The sequence below is a fragment of the Orcinus orca genome, chromosome 16 (assembly GCF_937001465.1).
Source record: "Orcinus orca chromosome 16, mOrcOrc1.1, whole genome shotgun sequence".
Taxonomy (NCBI): Eukaryota; Metazoa; Chordata; class Mammalia; order Artiodactyla; family Delphinidae; genus Orcinus; species Orcinus orca.
Window position 1 is genome coordinate 11,121,378 of NC_064574.1, and position 20,081 is coordinate 11,141,458.

The 20,081-nt window shown below is 50.2% G+C and overlaps 1 protein-coding gene and 1 long non-coding RNA gene across 6 annotated transcripts in view; one reads left to right on the forward strand and one right to left on the reverse strand.

Moving 5' to 3' along the window:
• Positions 1 to 20,081, forward strand: part of NFATC2 (nuclear factor of activated T cells 2) — a 158,269-nt gene that overhangs the window by 128,966 nt on the left and 9,222 nt on the right. For 2 of the 4 annotated variants that reach the window (XM_033411144.2, XM_004282906.4), the window contains exon 10: positions 17,307 to 17,394. The exons of the other annotated variants lie outside the window; for them this stretch is intronic. In XM_033411144.2, coding sequence (XP_033267035.1) covers positions 17,307 to 17,350 — 44 coding nt within the window. In that variant the 3' untranslated portion in view covers positions 17,351 to 17,394. The remainder of the gene's footprint in view (positions 1 to 17,306; positions 17,395 to 20,081) is intronic. 4 annotated transcript variants of the gene reach the window in all.
• The window catches only part of LOC117197779 (uncharacterized), a 231,081-nt gene continuing 213,978 nt past the window's right edge, over positions 2,979 to 20,081 (reverse strand). The window contains exons 12-13 of one of the 2 annotated variants that reach the window (XR_007472119.1): positions 17,575 to 18,405; positions 2,979 to 16,983 (exon numbers count right to left, since the gene is read on the reverse strand). This is a non-coding gene — a long non-coding RNA (uncharacterized LOC117197779). Of the gene's footprint in view, positions 18,406 to 20,081 lie in introns of both variants that reach the window. The other variant, XR_007472118.1, reaches the window with a different exon arrangement.

Genomic DNA, 20,081 nt, shown 5'->3' on the forward strand with positions numbered 1-20,081 from the left:
GGAGGAGGTGGGGAAAGGGAATCCCAGGCAGAGGGAACAGCACGTCTAAGTGCTGGTTTGTGTGGAGGACAGAAAGAGGTCTGGGGTCGTTGAGATTCACGCCCAGGAGATGAGAGTTTGAGGGCAGGCCAGACCACGGAGGGCCTCAGGGGCCACAGCGAGAGGTTTGGATTTGATTCGTGGAGGGAAGGGAAGCTGCTGGCAGGTAGAAGGTTGCCGTTTGGGGGGGGGGGTGTTGGCCAGGTGTGTTGGCCAGGTTAATAATCATAACGATAATCCCTCCCCCTTAATGAGCACCTTTGGAAGGCAGAGACTAATTATCTCCGAATCCAGGCTGTGAGACCAGGCTGAGGAGCGAGGCAGTGATCTGTCTCGGGTCACAGAGCTCAAGGCCCAGGGGATGAGCTCTTGGAGGCATGTGTGTGAGAGAATGATCTAGATTCAATTCATAAACAGAATGGAGCATTTATCTTGGGCCTTTCACTCCGTGTATCTGATGAGACGCCAGAAAATTGCTTTCCCTCCAGACCCGCTGATCTGACTGCTTCCTGGACACCTCTGCGTGGTCACCCTGCAGGAATGCCAGACTCAACCGGTGCTAAAATGCTCTCATACCCGACCCTCCTCTATTCCTATCTCCCCTCCCCTACCTGGCCTGAGGAATTTGGGGTGTGGCCTTAGGCGAGTGACTTAATGTCTGTGACCTCAGTTTCCCCATCTGTAAAATGGGGCTGATAGCAGTGCTTCAGGTTTAAATGAAGTGATATATGAAAGTGCGTATAGCAAGGTCAGTCACATGGCAGGCGCTCCCTAGCGTAACTGTCAGCTTCATCATCTTCCTCTGTCCAGGGTCGTGGAAGTGTCTTAGTCTCTGCATTTGGGACGTGCCAACCCTTCTTTAATATCTTCTCACCACTTCCGGGTTGAGGCCATCTGCTCAGGCCCCGCAGTGAGCCTCGTCAGGGACGCTGGCCCGGGCCCTCCGGACACCCTGCTGCGTGTGGGGTGCGGGAGGTCGACTGTAGTGTCGTTCGTACCAGCAGACGGCCGGCAGCAACCTGAATATCTGTTAATAAGAGCCAGTCACACAAGGGGGTACTGGGCAGCTGGGGATGGGAGTAGGAGGGGGGGACCTTTTCCTGTTTGTATGTTTATGCTTTGGGATTCTTTTCGCCTTTGCCATATGCATGTATTTACTTTAAAAAAAAATAAGGGGAAAAAAAAGATGAAGGGATACAGTTCAGGTCCTAGCAATGACCCTAGAAGCTAATATAAAATAAATGGGGATTTAGAAATAGGAAGCTTTTAGTCCCGGTCAGGGGCGCGTCTCCCACCATTTGGATGCGTAATTGTCCTTGTGCACCCTTCTGGGCTTTGAGTGGAGGAGGACACGCAGCTGTGCTGAGATATTCTTGCCTCTGGACCTGCGCCCGCCGTATCCTCCGCCTGGAATGTCCCACCCCTCCCTCTGGTGCCTTCTGAAATCTGACCAGCGTTTGGAGGCTCTGACAAGCTCTCTTCTCCCTGCAGCCATAGGGTTTCTCTCTTCCTCTGAGCACCGGAGCCACACCTGGTCCCTTGCAGTTGCTGTTTATTCCATGTTCCTTTCAGGTGCTTTTGTGTATTCCCCACCCCCTACCTCAAGTCCAAGTCTCCGGCTGGTAAGGACTGATGTCTCTGGCTTGTCTGTACCCCGGCTGCGCCTGGGCTGACTTTGCTTAGAGTACGTAAGCCCTTAATAACATTTTCTAATGTCGCCTTTGTGCAGTCTAGCCCCGCTCCCTGCACATAAGATGCTCACCATATATTTGTGGAACTGCATGAATATCCCAGAATGAAATGGAGATCATATACTGCCTGGGTTTTTTGTTTGTTTTTTAAATTTATTTATTTAATTTATTATTTTTGGCTGCGTTGGGTCTTTGTTGCTACTCTTCGTTGCGCTGCACAGGCTTCTCATTGCAGTGCCTTCTCTTGTTGCGGAGCACAGGCTCTAGGCATGTGGGTTCAGTAGTTGTGGCTCGCAGGCTCTAGAGCGCAGGCTCAGTAGTTGTGGTGCACGGGCTTAGTTGCTCCGTGGTATGTGGGATCTTCCAGGACCAGGGCTCGAACCCGTGTCCCCTGCATTGGCAGGCGGATTCTTAACCACTGTGCCACCAGGGAAGCCCACTGCCTGGGTGTTAAATGATTGAAAACTATTCATCATAAAACCACAACAATAATACGTCTTTTTAATAATAATAGCAGCTAATACTTAGATGTCATTTATTGCATACCAGGCACTCTTCTAAGACAGCATTATTTTAACATATTTAATCTTCACAACAGCCCCATGAGGCAAGGACTATAATTATTCCCATTTTATAAATGAGGAACCTAGTCCAGAGAGGTTCAGTAACTGGCCCAAGGTCACACAACGAGTGAGTAAGTATGTAGATGTTCCTTATCTAGGTTTTTGGGGAGGAAAGATGCCATGCATTTCTTTGGGAGTTCAGGAGTACAAATCCAAAAAAACTCTGGAGCAGCTGCTTGCAAGGTGTGACAGCATATAAAACCTAGGGAGATGGCCTGTGTCCTGGTCCTAGAATCAGGCCTCACGACAGCTTTGGAAGCAAGGGCTGTGAGCTTTTCAAAAGGCCTGAAGAAAAGTTTGAGAGACTTAGGGGGCTGGAGTGGAGGAATAAACTCCATCCGAAAAGAGAAGCACAGAATTGAAGTGACAAATGTTCAGTGAACTGCCTGTAAACATAAGACGTCAGCCAGTCTCCTTCAACCTTTGCAGCAATATTTAAATTGTATTTATTGTGAGCAGTGGGGGCATTTTACTCGCTTGGCATCGTAGGGCCAGCCTGGAGTTTTCAAAAGTAACAGCGCCGGGGCCCTCGAATGTCCTGCTGGTTCTCTGTGGGGTGGCAGTCAGGGGGGCACAGGGAACAGCGCGGGGAGGCTCCAGCGGGCCCCTGGTCTGCCCCTCGATGCCACGCTCTCCTGGCCTCAGACTGCCCAGTGGACTTGAGTCCCAGAGGCAGAGTCGGAAGACCAGGCCGGGGCAGGCCTTCAAAAATGTGCTGGCTGCTGGGCCCACTAGAAAATCCATTTCTTGCTTCCAGCCGGCAGCCCTGCCCAGCCCCTGGCCATCCTGGGGTTGTTGTGACAGCAAAACGAAGTGCCATGGAAACGCCTGTGCAACCCCGGGCTGCCTGGAGAACAGGGCAGCTGCTCTCAGCTGGGACGGTGCAGCTTCCATCTGCCCTCCTCCCATTCCCCTTGGTATCCTGTTGTGCTTGGCCTGGGCTGGCTTTGGACTCAGAAGCGCTTCTTTTGCAGGGAGACCCGCGAGCTCGCTCCCCCTTTTCACGCCAAGAGGCAGCCCAGCTGGCTCTCACGCCCCGATTCCGGCTGCCGCCTTCCAGCCCCCTGTTCCTCCCGAAGGTGCGTCCCCGTGGGCCCAGCTGGCGGCCGGGGACGCCCGGGAGTGAGCATCTCAGCTGGCCCGGGGCTTCCCTCTGTAAACAGCGCAGTGTTTGCATCCCAGGCCTGGTCAGGGCTCTCCCGGCCAGTGGGGCCTCCCTCCCGCTGTGGTTCCAGGCATGTCTGGGGGCAGAAAACAGAAACCAGCCCTGTGTTTTCCAGGCTGCCAGGCTTCTGAGAAGTTCATGCCTCAGCCCAGAAATTCCCTGCTTCCGCTCACCCCCGGCCCCTTTCAGAGAAGAGGGTACCTGCTCCCCACAAGCTGGCTTCCTGTCTCTTCCGATGAAGGGCAAGTTTCTGGGAAGGTCTTTGGCCCCATTCGCAGTGGTCCTATCTCTCTGGTCACGGTACCCTCTCCCACCCCAGTCCCGCAGCTGTTTGATGTCAGAGCACAGGTCATGGGGACCCTGCCGTGGGCTCTTGCCACCCGACTGTGGCCAGGATCACCCTGGAAAGAGTTTCCTAAATTCAAACTGTAGATCACAGCCCTGGGGCAACTGCTGTCCTGAGGGAGCTGCTAGGCGTTCGGGGTTCCCTCTGTGGGGCTGGGGTTGGGGGCCGGCAGGAAGGAAAGCAATCCATTGAAAGTAATTCCTGCTGAAATAGGAGTGACTGATAAGGTTAGGGCCCCCTCCTGTGGGTGCCTCCAATTCCCACGGGGGCTCATTCATGCTGATGGGTCTCTCAGGGAGAAATGGGCTGGGATGTTTTCATGCAGAGGTTGCCACCTCTAGTTTCTGTGTCGGAAGGTTTGGCATCCTAACCCAAAGTCTTGCAATTTAGTCAGTTCTACTCCACACTTTAGCTGAGGACCTACCTACTATGTGCCAGGCAGAGAACAAGTTAAAAGGGCATTGATTTGCTAACTCGCACCGTGGTTTGTAATATGGCCACGTGTAGAGAGAGAGAGAGAGAGAGAGAGAGAGAGAGAGAGAGAGAGTGTGTGTGTGTGTGTGTGTGTATGTGTGTGTGCGTGTTTGCTCACACGTGCCCAAAATCAGGCATGCAAAGGAACAGCCCAAGAGCTAGAATGGGCAGCAGAAGATATAAGTTGCCTCAATCAGGTCCTCCTTGGACTTCAACGGTTAACTCTGATCATTTTAGGTCTGAACAAAAAGCTTCTGTCTTTACCATTAAACCAACGTTTCTTGGCGAGGCAGGAAGGCAGGGTAGAGTGGTTTCGAGTTTGCGCCCTGGAATCCCGCCTGCATTTAAATCCTGGCTCGGCCACCTGCTGGCTGTGTCACTCTGAGCAAGTCCCTTCAGCTCTCTGAGTCTTGGTTTACTGGACTGCAAAATGGGGATAATAATAATACCACCTACTCAGGGGGCCTTGTGAACACCGAATGGTTAATGCATGTAGATTTCTTAGACCAGAACCTGGCACAGAGCAAGTGCTCAGAACGTGCCAGCCTCCCGCACGATTTTTTTTTTCCTGAATGAATCAAACCGTTTCTTTCCGATTTGTGCCATAGGAATTATCCAAAGCTCCTTCTCCCCACCATCGATACCAAGACAGACCATCTTGTGGATTCCATTCAGCTGTGTGGTGAATCCCCACGCAGCACGCTTTCTTGACACCTGAGGCCAGCCAGGTCAATTGGCAGGTGCTGAGTGAATGAGGGGCGGTCCCTGCCCTGTGGATCTTACAGTCTCACGGGGAAGAAGGATAATAAATACAACAGAGAAACGTATTTCAGATGGTGAGACATGCTATGAAGGAGAGAAACAGGTGCTGTGAAAGGAGACCCTGGACAGGGTCTCTCAGAGGAGGTGACCTTCTCCTGCCCCAAGTGTGCCAGAAGGCCCCCTCCCCCAGTCCCCACGGGCACCCTGCTGTTGTTCCCCAGCCGAGTTCTTGTGTGGTAGGCACAAGGTAGTCTGTCTCAGTTTGTCTACCTTCCCTCCATTTCCTTCCCCACCTCCTTCCTTCCTTCCTTCTCCCTCCCTCCCTCCCTCCTTCTCTCTCCCTTTCTTCCTTCTTTTCTTCCCTCCTTTCTTTAACTGTCAAATGACTTTCATTAAATATACATAAGATAGGGCTTCCCTGGTGGCGCAGTGGTTGAGAGCCCGCTTGCTGATGCAGGGGACACGGGTTCGTGCCCCGGTCCGGGAAGATCCCACATACTGCGGAGTGGCTGGGCCCGTGAGCCATGGCCGCTGAGCCTGCGCGTCTGGAGCCTGTGCTCCACAACGGGAGAGGCCACAACAGTGAGAGGCCGGCGTACCGCAAAAAAAAAAAAAAAAAAAAAAATATATATATATATATACACACATAAGATATAAAAAATGATAACAATACAAATACCGTGTGCCTACCCCGAGTTTAAAGAAAAAGAATATAACCATTACCTTTACACTCTTGTGCCTTCTAAAATCATTTTTTATTTGCAAATCTTTCGGTTATGTTTCTCTACAAGAGCACTCGTCAAAAATTTTTCTCTGATTTTCATTCTCACAGTGAAACTAATTCTTTTTTGGGGTCTAATTTTTTTAAATTGAAGTACAGTTCATTTACAATATTGTATTAGTTTCAGGTATATGACAAAGTGATTTAATTACACATATATATGTGTGTGTGTGTATATATATATGACACACAGATCTATATATATTCCTTATTTAGATTCTTTTCCATTATAGGTTATTGCAAGATAGTGAATAATATAGGTCCCTGTGCTGTACAGTAAACCCTTATTGTTTATCTACTTTATAAATAGTAGTGTGTTAAAATAATTCTTTAATATCAAACTCAATGCTCAAATTTCCAGCTGCCTCATAAATGCCCTAATTTTTTCCCCACGGTTCGTCTTGACTCTGGATCCACGGCAGGCCCACACGGTGTGGTTGTTTGAAATGTATTTTCCATTTCTTTCATCTGTGCAGGCCCCCTTTATCTTTTTCCCCTCTGCCATCTTTGCGTTGAAGAAGCCAGGTGGTTTGCATGTAGGCTGGGCGTTGCTGGTTGCAGCCCCAAGGTGCCATCAGTCGTTGCTTTGTCCTCAGCATTTCCCGTAAATCAGTAGTGAGATGAGTGGCTGGATCGGATTGAGTTTGATGTTTTGAGTGAGGCTCCCTAATACGTGGTGTGTTCCTCCAGCAGAGGTGTCTGGGGTCTGTCTCTGTTCAGCAGTGTTCACAGCCATGATGTTCCACGCCTGGACTGAGCATGGAATTTTGAGTGTATTTTCTTCCCTCCCACCTTAGACTAGTTGCTATCCTCAATTTTGTGTTTGTCACTCTCCTTTTTTTAAAAAAATAGTTTTACCACTTGTTTGATTCTCTGAACAACACACTGCGTTTTCCATGCTCGTGAACTTTACATAAATGCAGTCATTCTGTAGTAGTTTTCCGCAACTTGCTTCTTCCTTCAACATTACGTTCTTGGCAGTCACAGGGTGTCATTTTTGTAGCTGTAATTCTTTCCTTTTCTCTGCCGTGTAATAGTCCATCGTAGAGCTCATTTATCCTTTCTGCTGATGGTGGACATTTGGTCATTTCCAGGTTTTTTTCCCTATGCTGGTACAAACAGTGCTTTCCAAAATGTTCTTTCTCTGCACACAGAGGTGTTTCTGTCGGGTTGTACTTACAAGTAGAACTGCTTGGTCATTGGGCGTACACATCTGCCACATCAGTAGACAATACCAAATTGTCTTCCAAAGTGGTTGTGCCAGTTTATACTCCCATCAGCAACACAGGAGTAAGTACATGGCTCTACGTCCTCCCAACGTTTGATACTGTAAGATTGCTGAAGTGTTTGCAAAACTCCTGTGGTTGAGATGGTATCTTTCAATGAACAGAAACTTTTAATGTCGTTAAATTTATTTTTGGAAAGGTTAATGAGCTTTTTGAATGTCATTTGGGACGGTGCTACCGAAAATGTGTCATTGGACTGGCAACAGGCATGTCACGTGGAAGCTTGTTAGAAATGCAGATTCTCAGGCCCCGCCCACCCAGAGCTGCTGAATCAGAAACACTAGGGTTGGGCCCAGCAACCTGAGCTTTTACGAGCCCTCCAGTGATTCCTCAAGTCTGAAGAACTGGTTTAGGAAATCCCTTTCTACCCCTATGTCATAAAGAGAGCTTCTCCTGTATCATCTTCCAAACATGTTACAGTTTTATCTTTCACACTTAAGTTTGTAATCCACCTGGATTTGATTTTTGTGTCCAGTATGAAGTAAATTTCTAATTTCATCGTTTTCTGTGTGGATAAGTAGTGGCCCCAGACCATCTATTGAGAAGTCTGTCCCTTCCCCACGGGCCTGTAATCCATCCATGTTGTAAATATCGTTTCCATGTAAGTGCAGGCCCCTTCCTGCTCTCTCGGCTTTGTTCCATAGGAGAGTTTGTCCCCAGTTCTTAATTACAGCCGCTTTGTAGATATTCTGGACTGCTGGCAGGTTTAGTTCCCAGCTTGTTGTTCCCCAGAAGTGTCTTTTTGCTTTTCTGCAGACACGTTGGAGAGTCAGCCTGTCAGGCTCCACAGCATGGCATTGAGTCTTTGTGTCAACTTTAGATTGTGGAATCCTTGGCTGAAATGGGGGAAAGTGGACATTGTACAGTACTGAGTGTTTGTGGGGTCCTTCTAAAACCTGCTCAAGGTCATCTTTTATAACAGAAGTAAAGCTAGAGCCGCTTCTCACAGGGGCTTGCTGTCATTCTGGCCACCAGCCCTGCGGCATGGGCTAGGCTGCATCTCACAAGCCCATCATGGTGGTCCCTAAACCCACCGCCCCCCTCGAAGCTTAGTGGCCTCAGTGGATGCATCCTCAGGGTTGAGATGACAGAGGGCTATAGTTGGAAAGGCTGACCCACCCATCTCTAAGTGTCTCCAGTTCCCTGAGGATATGCTACTCTTAAAACCTGCCTCCTGCTAAGGTCTTTTCATGGGCAATTTCTAGCCACATCCCAGTTGGCGTATGAAATGGGCTCAGGATAGAGATGTTCACAAATGGAGAAACAGTTTCTCCTCCTTGAAGTTGGACTGAGTGGAAAACAAAGGTTGAGGGTTCCAGATTCCACAGTCTTGTCTTAAGCCCATTTGCGGCATGGTTTAATATGCCAGCTGTGTACCACCCTCGGTGCTAGGTGCTCTGTGGGTGGTGTGGGCCTTGTGGAACTTTGGAGCCAGGATTTCACTAGTCAGATAAGGAGCCAGGCAGGGGACAGCATGATCCAAAACTCAGAAGCCCCGGCTTCTCCCTTATGACAGCGAAGCATGATTTCTCTTGGAATCTGCTCTACTGAGACGGATGTTACAATACCCCACATTTGGCCATGATGAGGTCAACACTGGGGACACTGAAGGGAACACAAAGGCTCAAAGTTCCTGCCCTCTCTGAGCTCACAGTCTAAACATAAACGATAACACCAGCTAGAATAAGTGCTATGGAAAAAGGTAAAGCAGGGTGGAGGGGAATAGAGAGTGGTGTGTGGCATAGGGGGCCTGCTGTTCCATAAGGGAAGCATCCCAGAGGAGGTGACATTTGAGCAGAGATCTTGCTGATAGAACCTTGCAAATACCTAAGGAAAGAGCACCCTGGGTAGAGGGAATAGCAAGTGCAAAGGCCCTGGGGTGGAAGTATACTTGGCGCATGCAGAGTGTAGAAGGAAGGCTGGGGGGACTAGAGGAGAGTGAGGAAGAGAAATGCATACTCTTTGATCTCAAAGGAATGGCCTTTCCCAAGGCCAAGTGGGGTCCCTGGGTCCCAGCAGTGGGTTGGTGCTGGCTGGTGAGTCCATCCAAATGCAATTCTGACTAGTGTCCAGCTGCGGATAGTTGCAGATAGAGGCAGCCACTCACCTCTGTCACCGTCTGGGATAACCTGGATTTCCCATTAGATAGGCCCCTGACTGTGGAGGCTAAGATGGTTATACTTTCTTTGGAGAGAGGGTGACTTATATGCCATCAGAGCCCAAAGCCAGAATCAGATTGACACCATGGGAAGGCTTGGTTTCCTTAGATCTAGAAACCCAGCTTGCTGGTGGTTTTGTGAGGCGTGAGCTTCAACTTTCCTCTTCTGCAGGAGAATACTGCCAGCTGAAGCGAGCTGGGGTGGCCCCAGTCACAACCGGGAAGCTGCCGTCTCTCTCTGAACCCCAGGCCTTGGCTCTACTTTAAGTCTTAGGAAAATCTAGCACCATCTCACCTTTTAGATATGTACCCCGGGCGTGGCATCGTGGTCCCAAAGGGGCCAAGTCACTCTTTGCTTCTTAAATCTCATCCCCCAGATTAACTACAGCAAACATATATGTTAGCTCACCCCCATTTTTCCTTGAATACTATATGGGTGACTTCTACTGGGTAACCCTGATAAAAGTTGCGGTCTCCCACGGACCAGTCTTTGTTCAGAGTTGCACTCAAAGAAGCAAATTCTGACTGCCAGATGATAATTACAAAAGAATTCCCATCTTCAATAGCTTGAGCCAGACTGGGTAGGTTTGAATCCTGGCTCTGTGACTTAGTAGCTGTATAAGCTGGGTATGTTCCTTAATCGCTCTGTGCCTCAGTTTCACCATCTGTAAAATGGGGACAGTTAGTACCTACTCTGTGGGATTACTGTGAGGATTAAATATATGTGAAGTGCTTTGTAGAAAGTGCTATATAAATTAATAAAATAATGGTAATTATTATTCTACTATATGTATCAGGATATCTCATCTATAACTAATAAAACAGCTGGCCAGCAACCTTCCTACTAGAGTTTCAGACCAGCTCCTGGAGACCGTCAAAAACCAGACTCAACTGGGCAAATTCTGGTTAAATCCAGATCAATTCGGAGTTCGTGTTTCATTCATTCATTCATTCAACCATCTCTCCAGGAAAATTAACTGAGTACCTACTATGTGCTGGGCTCTGTCCTGGGTGCTGGGGTCATGGCAGTGAATGAGAGAAGAGGTCCCTGCCCTCATGGGGTGATGACAACCCCATGAGGGGTTGATGCTTCCATGTCTTGAGCTTCAAGATACAGGGTCCTTATAGCCTGAGCCATGCTAACTGCCCACCCCAAAACCAGGATCCATCACCATGGTAACCATGTGCAAGGGAAAGGCGGGGTTCACCCTGATGCAGCTAATGCTGAGCTTCTGTGAACACTGGTTTGTGCCCACAGAACTGTCGGTGGCCATAAATGAGATGACATATGTGAAAGCTGGGGTCCTGCATAGAAGGTGCCACTAAGTGTTGCTTCGTCAGCCCGTGCACACGTGGTCCTTTAGAAAGTGTGGAGATGAATGTGGCCACCTGCCCACCCCCTCCCCCCAAGGTCTTTCCAAATGGCCAGGCTCCCCTGTCAATGCCTGGGGAGCAGCTCAGGCACCGCTCTCTCTCGGCCTTGATGGAGTCGTGTTGCACGTGGATTTAGAGTTCTGCATTGTGAAGTCTGATTTGAGTGGAGGGTGGGCCTGAGGGTGGATGCTGGCATGAAGGCCCCAAGAAGCTGTGCTGGGAGGTGGGGCCTGTCTCATGTTGCTGGACCAGAGCAGGATGAGTGCATCTCCCTGGAGGCTGGCTCAGGGCAGGGGACCTCCTCCCACCCCTCAGGGCTTGGCATCTTCTTGGCTGTAGCTGATCTGCCCTCCTCCCAGTTAGCACCTAGGCTTCTTACTCGAAACGGGAGCCTCAGAACTGCCATGTTTACTCATCCTGAGAGCTGAGGACCGTTTGGGACGAGGTGCGGCATTTTTCTCGTAAGCCCCAAGGTCTTGCTGGTAAGATGTCGGTGGCTGGGGGCTGTGCGGGCCTGCTGCCAGGGCTGGCTTCCGGAGGCCTCTGGTTTGCAGAACGTTGGTGACTCAGAGGCTGTTGTGTGTGTCACTAGCCCAGTGCAGCCAGCGCACCGTGTGGGGTGGCCTGGGAGGGGGCCCCCCCTTGGCAGGATGTAAAAATGCACCTCTAGGAGCCGGGCTGACCTCAGACCCACCCACTCTGAAAATTCAGAAATAGCTTCCAAGGTGAAAGTGCTTTGGTGAGAGAAGGTGGCCTGGTCACCAGTCAATTCAGTGTGTTAACCACATGTTCTCTGTGGGGTGGACTAATACGTACTAACAATGTTAGTAGGAACAGCTGCTAACATGGGTTTTCTTTTTTGCTAACTTGGCATCGTTCCAACCGTATGCATTGCCCACCGTCTTTCTGGGATGCACATTATTATTCCCATTTTACAGATGAGGAAACTGAGGCCCAAGAAGTGAAACGATTGACTCACATTCCGTTAGTGAATGTGGGGTACTTACAACGTGTCGGACGCTGTTTACAGCACCTGTCATGTGTCTACTCAATTGATTCCTTCTAAAGTTGTTAAGAACCGTCATTGCCCATTTTTGGCAGGGCAGGTTCAGAGGGGGTCAGGGCTTGCCTCAAATCCATGGCAGGGCATGGCAGGCTGGACTTGGACCCCAGCAGTCTGGCTCCCACCTGTGTGTTTCCCTGTGGCTCTGCCCTGGTGTGAGCCCCTCGCTGCTGTGCTCAGCCCCTGCACTGGGCCATCTGTGGCCACCACCCTCAGACACGTACCACCTTACCAGACACAGAAAGGCTGAATCCGTGAGGTCAGTGGAGGGCAGGGAAGGGAGAAGGGGCTGTTGGCCAGAGGATCCCGGGCAGCAGTTGAGGCTGGATGGCGGCAGAGAAGTGGGATTTGGATGCACAGGAGGGAGGGGGGGCTTTGCCGGCACAGAGCCACATGGCACGAAGGTGTGTGTGTGTTTAGGGGTGTGGAGGACACTGGGGCCACAGCAGCTCCTGCTCCTTGTTCAAACCCTGCCTCGGAGTGTGGCCTTGGGCAAATCACTGAACCTCAGCTGCTTCGCCAGCAGATGCCTGCCCCGTGAGCACACCTTGAGATATTAGAGAGGAACGGTCTTGGGTAGAGCAGCGCTTACAGGACTGTCTTCGCTCAGGCCGCCATAACAGAATTCCACTGACTGGGTGGCTTAAACAGCAGAAGTTATCCTCTCATAGTTCTGGAGGCCAGAAGCCTGAAATCAGGGTGCCCATATGATCGGGTGCTGGTGAGCCTGCATGCCTTCTCGCTGGGCCCAATGAGTGAGCAAACAAGCTCTCTGGTCTTTCTTCTTACAGGGCACTGATCCCATCCTGAGGGCCCCATCCTCATGGTCTCATCTAACCCAAATCACCTCCCAAAGGCCCACCTCCAAATACCATCACACTGGGGGTTAGGGCTTCAACATGGCAATTCGCGGGACACAGTTCAGTCCACAGCAAGGACTGTACAGGTGAAGGTTTGGTCGAGGGGAGTGTGTCAGGAGTTAGGGTTCTGTCTGCATGTCCTGGGAGAGTTAAGGTATCTTAGGGACACCTGGTGTAATGTCACACACACACACACATAGTCCTTGCTGGTCACTCCAGGCAGCCTTTGAATTGGCCATCTGTGCCAGGCCTGGACCTGTGAATCTCACTTAGAGAAATTTCGGACTGGGTCTGGTCCTGGCTTGGACCTGGTGGAATTTCTTTCCAGGCAGCTAGTGACTTCTTGGGCCTGGAAGGGGGTGGGCTGGGGAGCCCAGGGGTCCCAGGTTTATCTCGCTGTCACTCAGGCACTTGGCCCTGCACCATCGTCCTCTGTCTCCCTGTGCAGGCTGGTGCGGGTGGGCTATCAGGTGGGTCCTGTAGTTAGGGCTTGCCGAGTGCACGTGGGGACGGTCTACAGGTCAGTCGGTTCTCACACCAGACTGGGCTGAGGGAGTTGAGAGGGAGACAGGACAAAATGCGTAAGACTGATGGCAGCGTGAAGTGGGTCAGGCTGCCTCCTTACGGCACGTGGGCTTATGTCGGGCTTTGGAAACATGTGGATGTATGTACGGGTACCCTTCTTGACTGTGGGGAGGGGGGTGGTGGTGCCGTGCTGTGAGCTGGTCGTGACACATGGGAGGACACAGAATGATCTGGAAGGTGAATTTATGGAAGGATAAGGTGCAGACTAGGCTAGAAGATTCCATAAATATCCCACGAATCTGTTGCAAGCAGCAGGGGCTGTGCTGGTTTTCGAAGGAAAGTTCACTTGAGGCAGGCCTGGGATTTTGGACCTCTTCTCAAAGGCCTCGGGGAACTTCTGTGAGATTCTGTGACATGAGGAAAGTAGCTCAGGATGGAGATGTTTCTTCTGCTCCACGCTCCCCCCCCCTTAACCCACCTGGCGTGTCTGACCCGCCTTCAGTTCTCTCTGCCGCATACGCAAGGCTAAGGAAACGCAAATGTCTTCACAAAAATGTCTGGTTAATTCCGCCAACCTCCAAAGAGAAAGATGGCTTCCCAAACAATTAGGTATTTATTTTCTCATCTCATTTGTGGTTGCAGGCTGAGCTGAACTGTGGGTTTGGGTCACTGTTTCTTTCCCGAATCTCAACTGGCCGTAGTAACAAGTGCTTTTCTTTTTGCTTCTGTTTTAGTTCTGAAAGGCAGCAGCCCATGTTGCAGTGCTTGCTTTGTGGCTGCCGCCTCTCAGCAGAGCTTTGGGGCCGAGGCTGTGAGGAAGCTTCAGGAGGACCAGGGGGCAAGCCGTGGTTTGTTTAGAATGCTTTCCTGCCTGTGGTTGCTGCCTTAGAAGCCATGTGGTTGCTTGATAGGAGAGGTGCCTCTTAGCTGCATGTAGTCGGAAGAAATTCTGCTGAATCGGAGAAAAGGACCGGGCAGAGCAGCTCAGCTCAACTCAGGTCTGAGTTCATACAGTTGTCTCGTCCTCCCTCGCAGGGCAGCTTAGCTTAGAGAATGTCTGAGTTGTTTCTCCCTAGCTTGTAAGTTGACGCGTAATCATGGAAAAAGCGGAGGATGGAGAAGATGGTAGCGCGTTCTACACAGGTTGGGAGGGACCCTGGTGTTTTCATTAAAGAACCATTAAACTGAACGTACCCTAGAGCAGTCTAACCCCTACGATGCAGATGCACACAGGTTTTCTCCTCTGATGCCGTCCATTTAGAGATGTGCCTGTGCTCTCAGGAGGGTGGAAGCTAGTTGTAGAATTTGTCAGGGTGACAAATTGAGTATTTTCGTATTTTATCTGTTGACACCTTGCACTTTCGTGTTAATTATTCGTGTTGATTAATCAGTGAACCATTTCCAATCCCTATCCTAAATCATCACCTAACCCATGAGACTAGCAGGACAATTCACTGATTTATGCGAGGATTGTAAAAATGTACCATCACTATATAGGTCTTCAGTGGTAGTCTCATAAAAGACCACAACAATGGGGCAGTGATTCTGGGACCAGAGGCCTCTCTCCCTGTCTTTGGGCGTGTTTCTAGGTGTCACCTAGGTAACATATCCTAAGTCGAGATGCTGCCTTCTCCCTCGATGTCTACCTCCATGTTACTAACAGCTGATCAACGGAACAGACGACTTCTTTAAACATGTAGGGAAATAGCGTTGTATTCTTGGTTAGTGGAAGAGGATTGGATTGGACTGGTCTGTCTCCTTCCACATCTTCTCTCTCATTCTTCCATCTTCTCTATGGGTCCGTATTGCAGAGTTAGTAAACATCTGTCTATGAATAAGCCAGCTACATCATCTCCTTCAATCCTGACAGCAGTCTCTCCAGGAGGTATTCTGATCCGTTTTGTGGGAAAACTGAGGCTCAGAGAGAGGTCGTGAGACTTACACGGGTGTATTGACAGCGCTTTTGTGTCAAGCCCTTCTGAGGCAAAACTGCATCTTAACTCAGCCCCCAGGGGAGCTTGATGACCTTACACATGTGGAAGCCCTGACCTGGGACTAGCTCGGTGCCGTTCCTGGAAGGATCACTCCATCTTTCTCTGCCTCAGTAACTTGACCTGAGAAATGGGCATCGTAGCCCCAACCCCCAGAGATGGCTGTGAGGATTAAATAGGGCACGTGAACAGCCCCCTACAGAGCAGGGCGGCTCGGGGTGGGGTAAAGGTCTTAGTTGAATTTAAAACAGGCCCTTCCTCGGGCTCCTGGTACCTGCCTCCCACCAGGAAATAGACGATTAAAGTGTCTGCTTCATGACTAAACAGGAAACTGCACCTCAGAAGTCTGCAGACAAACCTATCAGTTTGAGGCTTTATAAATTCTCTGAACTCTTGACAAGGGAGCAGGCGTGGGCTTCCCAGGGAACGGCCCCTACTATTAAAAGCCGGGTGCCTGGGGTTCGGCCTCGATTCAAAGGTGCCGTTCCAAGGGTGTGACCTTGGACACGTCCATGGCACCTGGTACCCCCCCAAGTGCTACCTGAATGCGTACAGAGGGATACAGTGCAAACATCTTGACTATTTTAGCGCCTTGGAACTGTTTTTTCCAGGCAGTGAGGTGATACTTGGAACTATTTTTTCCAGTGCAGTGAGGTGACAGAGGCTCTTAGTTTCTGGATGTTATTTTGAGGGTAAATCCAGAAGCATTTGCATATGGAGGGGATGTGGGCTGTGACCGAGATTGACCTGAACCACCGGAAATGGGGAGTGTCTGTTTCCTATGATGGGACGAGTGGGGCAGGGGGCAGGGCGGCGATGATTGTGGCCATCAGGAGATGGGTTTGGACCGTGTTAAGTGTGAGATGCCCGGCCGGTAGTTCGATATCTAAGTCTGAAGTTCAGGGGTGAGGTCCAGGCTGAAAACATTAATTATTTGGCCACTGTCAGGATAGAGGCTTTTTTTTTTAAGGCCCTGAGGGAGTGGTCAGGCAAGCCTCTGCTCTTGGGTTTAGAACCAGCCCGTGTGGAGTAGAGACAGGCAAGTGTGATGAGGGAGCTGCCTTCGGGCCACGGGCACCTGGCTTTGCCAGTGGGCCTTTTTGCTTCAAGAGATGGCCTGAAATGCATGGTCCAGACTGTTTTCAGAGCCACTACTGAGGAGGTGGTTATTTTGTCCTGGGCGGCAGCAGCCCGTGACGAACGCCATCCAGTCCCAATCAAACCAGCCCTATTGGAGCCCAACATGTAGGAGTCTAGGCCTGCAACTGAAGAACTGCAGAAAAGATCTCATTATTGAGTGTTCTCTGCCTTGAAGATGAGCGTTCAGAGAGCTCATGCCTTTTGAGAGGCTATTCTGGTTTACCTAAGGATGCAAGTATAGTGACATCTAGCAAAAGTTGGGATTACTCCCTGCAAGAAATTAATCCCAGAAAATATTTCTACCTCAAGCACTCAAAACGGACTCTGGCCTTCTAATTTGGCCATTGAAAAGGGATTATTTAAAATTGAAGAGAAAATGAATGCCTGTAAAATATATAGCTCCTGTCTCCTTTCTAAGCGCCTTCAGTGCTCTGACTGGGCAGGGGCTATAAAAATAGTAACTTGCCAACCAGAGAAAAACAGGAAGAACGTGTACAGTCTTATGAATTTGCATGCCCACTGAGGTTGTATCACTCGTAAGAAGGAAGCAGGGGTCAAATGAGGGAGAATTCCATTTGAGTAGCTCTATCATGAAATTCTGATTTTCTGATGTGCTCTGCCACAGATGCCAGTGTTATTTTATCTCCTTGGTTGGCCGTGATTTGAAACTGCATGATACGCCAGCAACTGAGCCATTTTGTCGTGCTTTTAAAAAAAAAAAAAAACAACCCAAACCACCATAATCTTGCTGATGAACTTTGATTTCAGAGATCCCTATCTCTTTGTACAAAGGCCCTCATCTCAGTGATTAGTACCCTGGTTTGGGGTTAATTCTGGCACCAATGTTAAGACGATATAGAATTGGGGCTTAAACTACAGCCAGAGGGTTGAGTTCTATCCTGGGTTCTCAGCGGCCCTGGGTGAAGAGCTACTCATTAAATGATGATATTAGCATGAGTTGGAAGCATAAGAGGTCGAAGGTGATTTTTTTTTTTCTTCTCAAAAATGGTTTTGCAAATCTTTTTCAGAGCTGATAGACACACACCTTAGCTGGATACAAAACATATTATGAAACAGAATGACTGTGATCTTTGATCCAAGAAATCAAAGTTAAAGGTAATTGATATCTTCTGCCTTTTTCCTTTGTTTTCCAGCTGTGTGTTTCCTTAACTTGAATATTTTTTTTGAGTAAGAGAAAACTTTACAACTTGAAGGCCCTCTCTCATTTTCCAACATTTCCTACTCTTAAGGGCTAGACCCCACCGCTCTGTGAGGGGGAACCCCCAGGGGACATACCTGAGATTCTCGGTCGGGGAGGGGAGTAGGGGTGGCAATGAGGCTCTGGGGATCTGCATGCTCTCCCAGTGGCCCCATCACCCTCTTCCAGGGAGAAGGCAGCAGCGCCAGGTTCCAGCCTTCGGCAGCTCTGCTCCTGCCCTGAGCCAGCTCCCTTTTGGTTTTGTACACTTTGCTTGGTGTTTCCAGTCAAGGAAGGCTCTCCGTCAACGGCAGGGCATTGGGGAATGAGAGAGGGGGCAGGTGGGTCAGGAACCTCTGGAAGTGCCCTGTGCTTAGGTAATTTCCAGTCTTGATCTCATCAACTCAAAGCTCCACCACCGCCCCCCCCCCCAACCCCCAGGGGCCTTCTTGTGCACTTTGGAAGGGGTTAACCATCCCCTCGCCCCGCACTTTCTGGATGTGAAACCAGGCTCTGGACCTGGGCTAGAGCTGGGTGTGGTTTTCCCACTGAGCTCAGTGGGGCCCCTGGCCTCAGCTGTAGATCCCCTCTATCGACTTTGGGTCCTGGGCCTGCGCAGAACTGTGCAGGGAGCCGGAGGCTTGGGGTAGAGAGGCCACGTGGGACAGTGAGGATGTCGCTTTACCTTTCTGTGCCTCAGCTGTTTAGATGCTGCTGCTGTTATTTAATTCTCTGCACAATGATTGGAATCAGGTAGCACGTGGTGAGCGCTTGCCAGGAACCATCCGGCATCGGTATTGCTGGCTTACGTGCCTCCTGCTGTCCCGCTGGGCCTTGGCTCTCGGATTGTCTGTCTGTTGGTGAAAGTGGGTTTGCTGCATCAGAGGCCACAGCCCGAGTCCTCTGCAGCATCGCAGTGATGGCTCACTCTGAAAACCCAGTTAGAACAACCATCAGCTTTCACGTCCATTAGCACACACAGCGGAGGGAGCTGACGTCCCAAACCTGGTTTCCCAGAGGGTGGGGCCTGCGGGGAAGTACCAAAACTTCCCAACAGCAGCATGAACCTTAGCAGGGGGAGGGTTTCCCTGGCACATTCTCCACCAGTGACTCTCAGACACCATCAACAGGCAACAGTAACACTCAGCGAAACTTGGCTGGATACCCACCCGGAGCCAGAGTCCCTCCCGAGAACTTTGCATCCGGCGAATCAGGATGACAAAAATGCAGCTGAAATATCAGCGCTGAGACTCAGCCACTTCGTCAAAGGGCCTTTTTAGTGCGCTTCTTCCCTCCCCGATGTTAGGACTTGGCAACGCTCTGACCTTGCAGGGGCCTGTGAACTCTGGCAAGCTGGCTCTGATCTGCCTGGCCTCAGAGGGGATTTACCATCCTGTAACGCTTCAGACCCCACCCACAGCTTTGGGCTACAGGCCTATCAAGGCGTTTTTGTCCTTTTCACTGAGCCGCTGAAGCCTGGCCCTTCTAGAAAGCTCTTCTTCTGTTCCCAAGTGCCTCCAGAGCGTGTGGGGATGGCTGGGAGGGGAGAAAAGGCTGGGGAGTCACTTAGCAAGTGAGAGCATGGTGATACCCAAGTCACCGGGGACGCCAAGGCCAATGGCCACCTTTCCTTCTTAGCTCCTTCCCACGTGCTTGTGGGGAAGACAGGCCTGGTGCTCAGGGCACAGAGTTCACTCTTGGCCTTCAGAGTAGCTTTCCCTGAGAGCGGTTAGGACAGAATGTAGAAGCATCCAGAGAACACTTCACATGCTTTCTGGTTCAGCCACCCTTGTGTCTAGCCACCTCTTGCCCCGGCACAGGTCCCAGGACTGACCGGGGCAAGGTAGCGCAGGAGAAGGGCGGCGGGTGGGACTTGCGCCTGTGTTAACTCTCAGATTCTTCCTTTTGGCCTCCAGAACACTGCCTTCCTGGTTCAGGAGCGACTCTGTGGCCGACCCCAGGCTCTCGAGGGCCCTCACATAGTCTAACCAGACTTCAGAAAACAAGCTTGAGGTTTGGGAGAGAAATAAGATGGGGCCTGTCCTCTCTTTCCTGTTGCTTCTTAAGGGATTAAGTTCCAAAGTCAGCAGTTATAGAAAATTCCCTGGAAAGTCTTAAATTGCACCTCAAGTCTATCTGTGTGGCCTTCTGTGTGTAACCCTGAGTGGCCATTCTTCTGCAAACTGCACTTTGGGGACCTCCGAGCTCAGCTAAAAAAGTCAGCATGCAGGTGTCCGGGCCCGCAAGTGAACCAGAAAATTCCTGGGGCAGAGTGGGACGCCAGCAGAAATCAGTTTTAAGAAATTTACCACTAATCAACCCAGAGTTGTTGGATGAACAATAATAGTAAAAGGCACTGGCCTCCCCGGATTGCCATCCCCGAAAAGTAGGGGAAGAAAACACACTTTGCTATCTTTTTCTTCTTTGCCATTGGCGTATATGCTAGAGACTGGCAAACCATATCTCAGGCCAAATGTGGCCCCTGGCCCGTTTTGTTAAACAAAGTTTTATTGGCACACAGCCATGCCCATTTGCTCACATATTGTCTGTGACTGCTTTCATGTTTAAAAAAAAAAAAAAGCAGAGTTGAGTAAGGGGCTATATA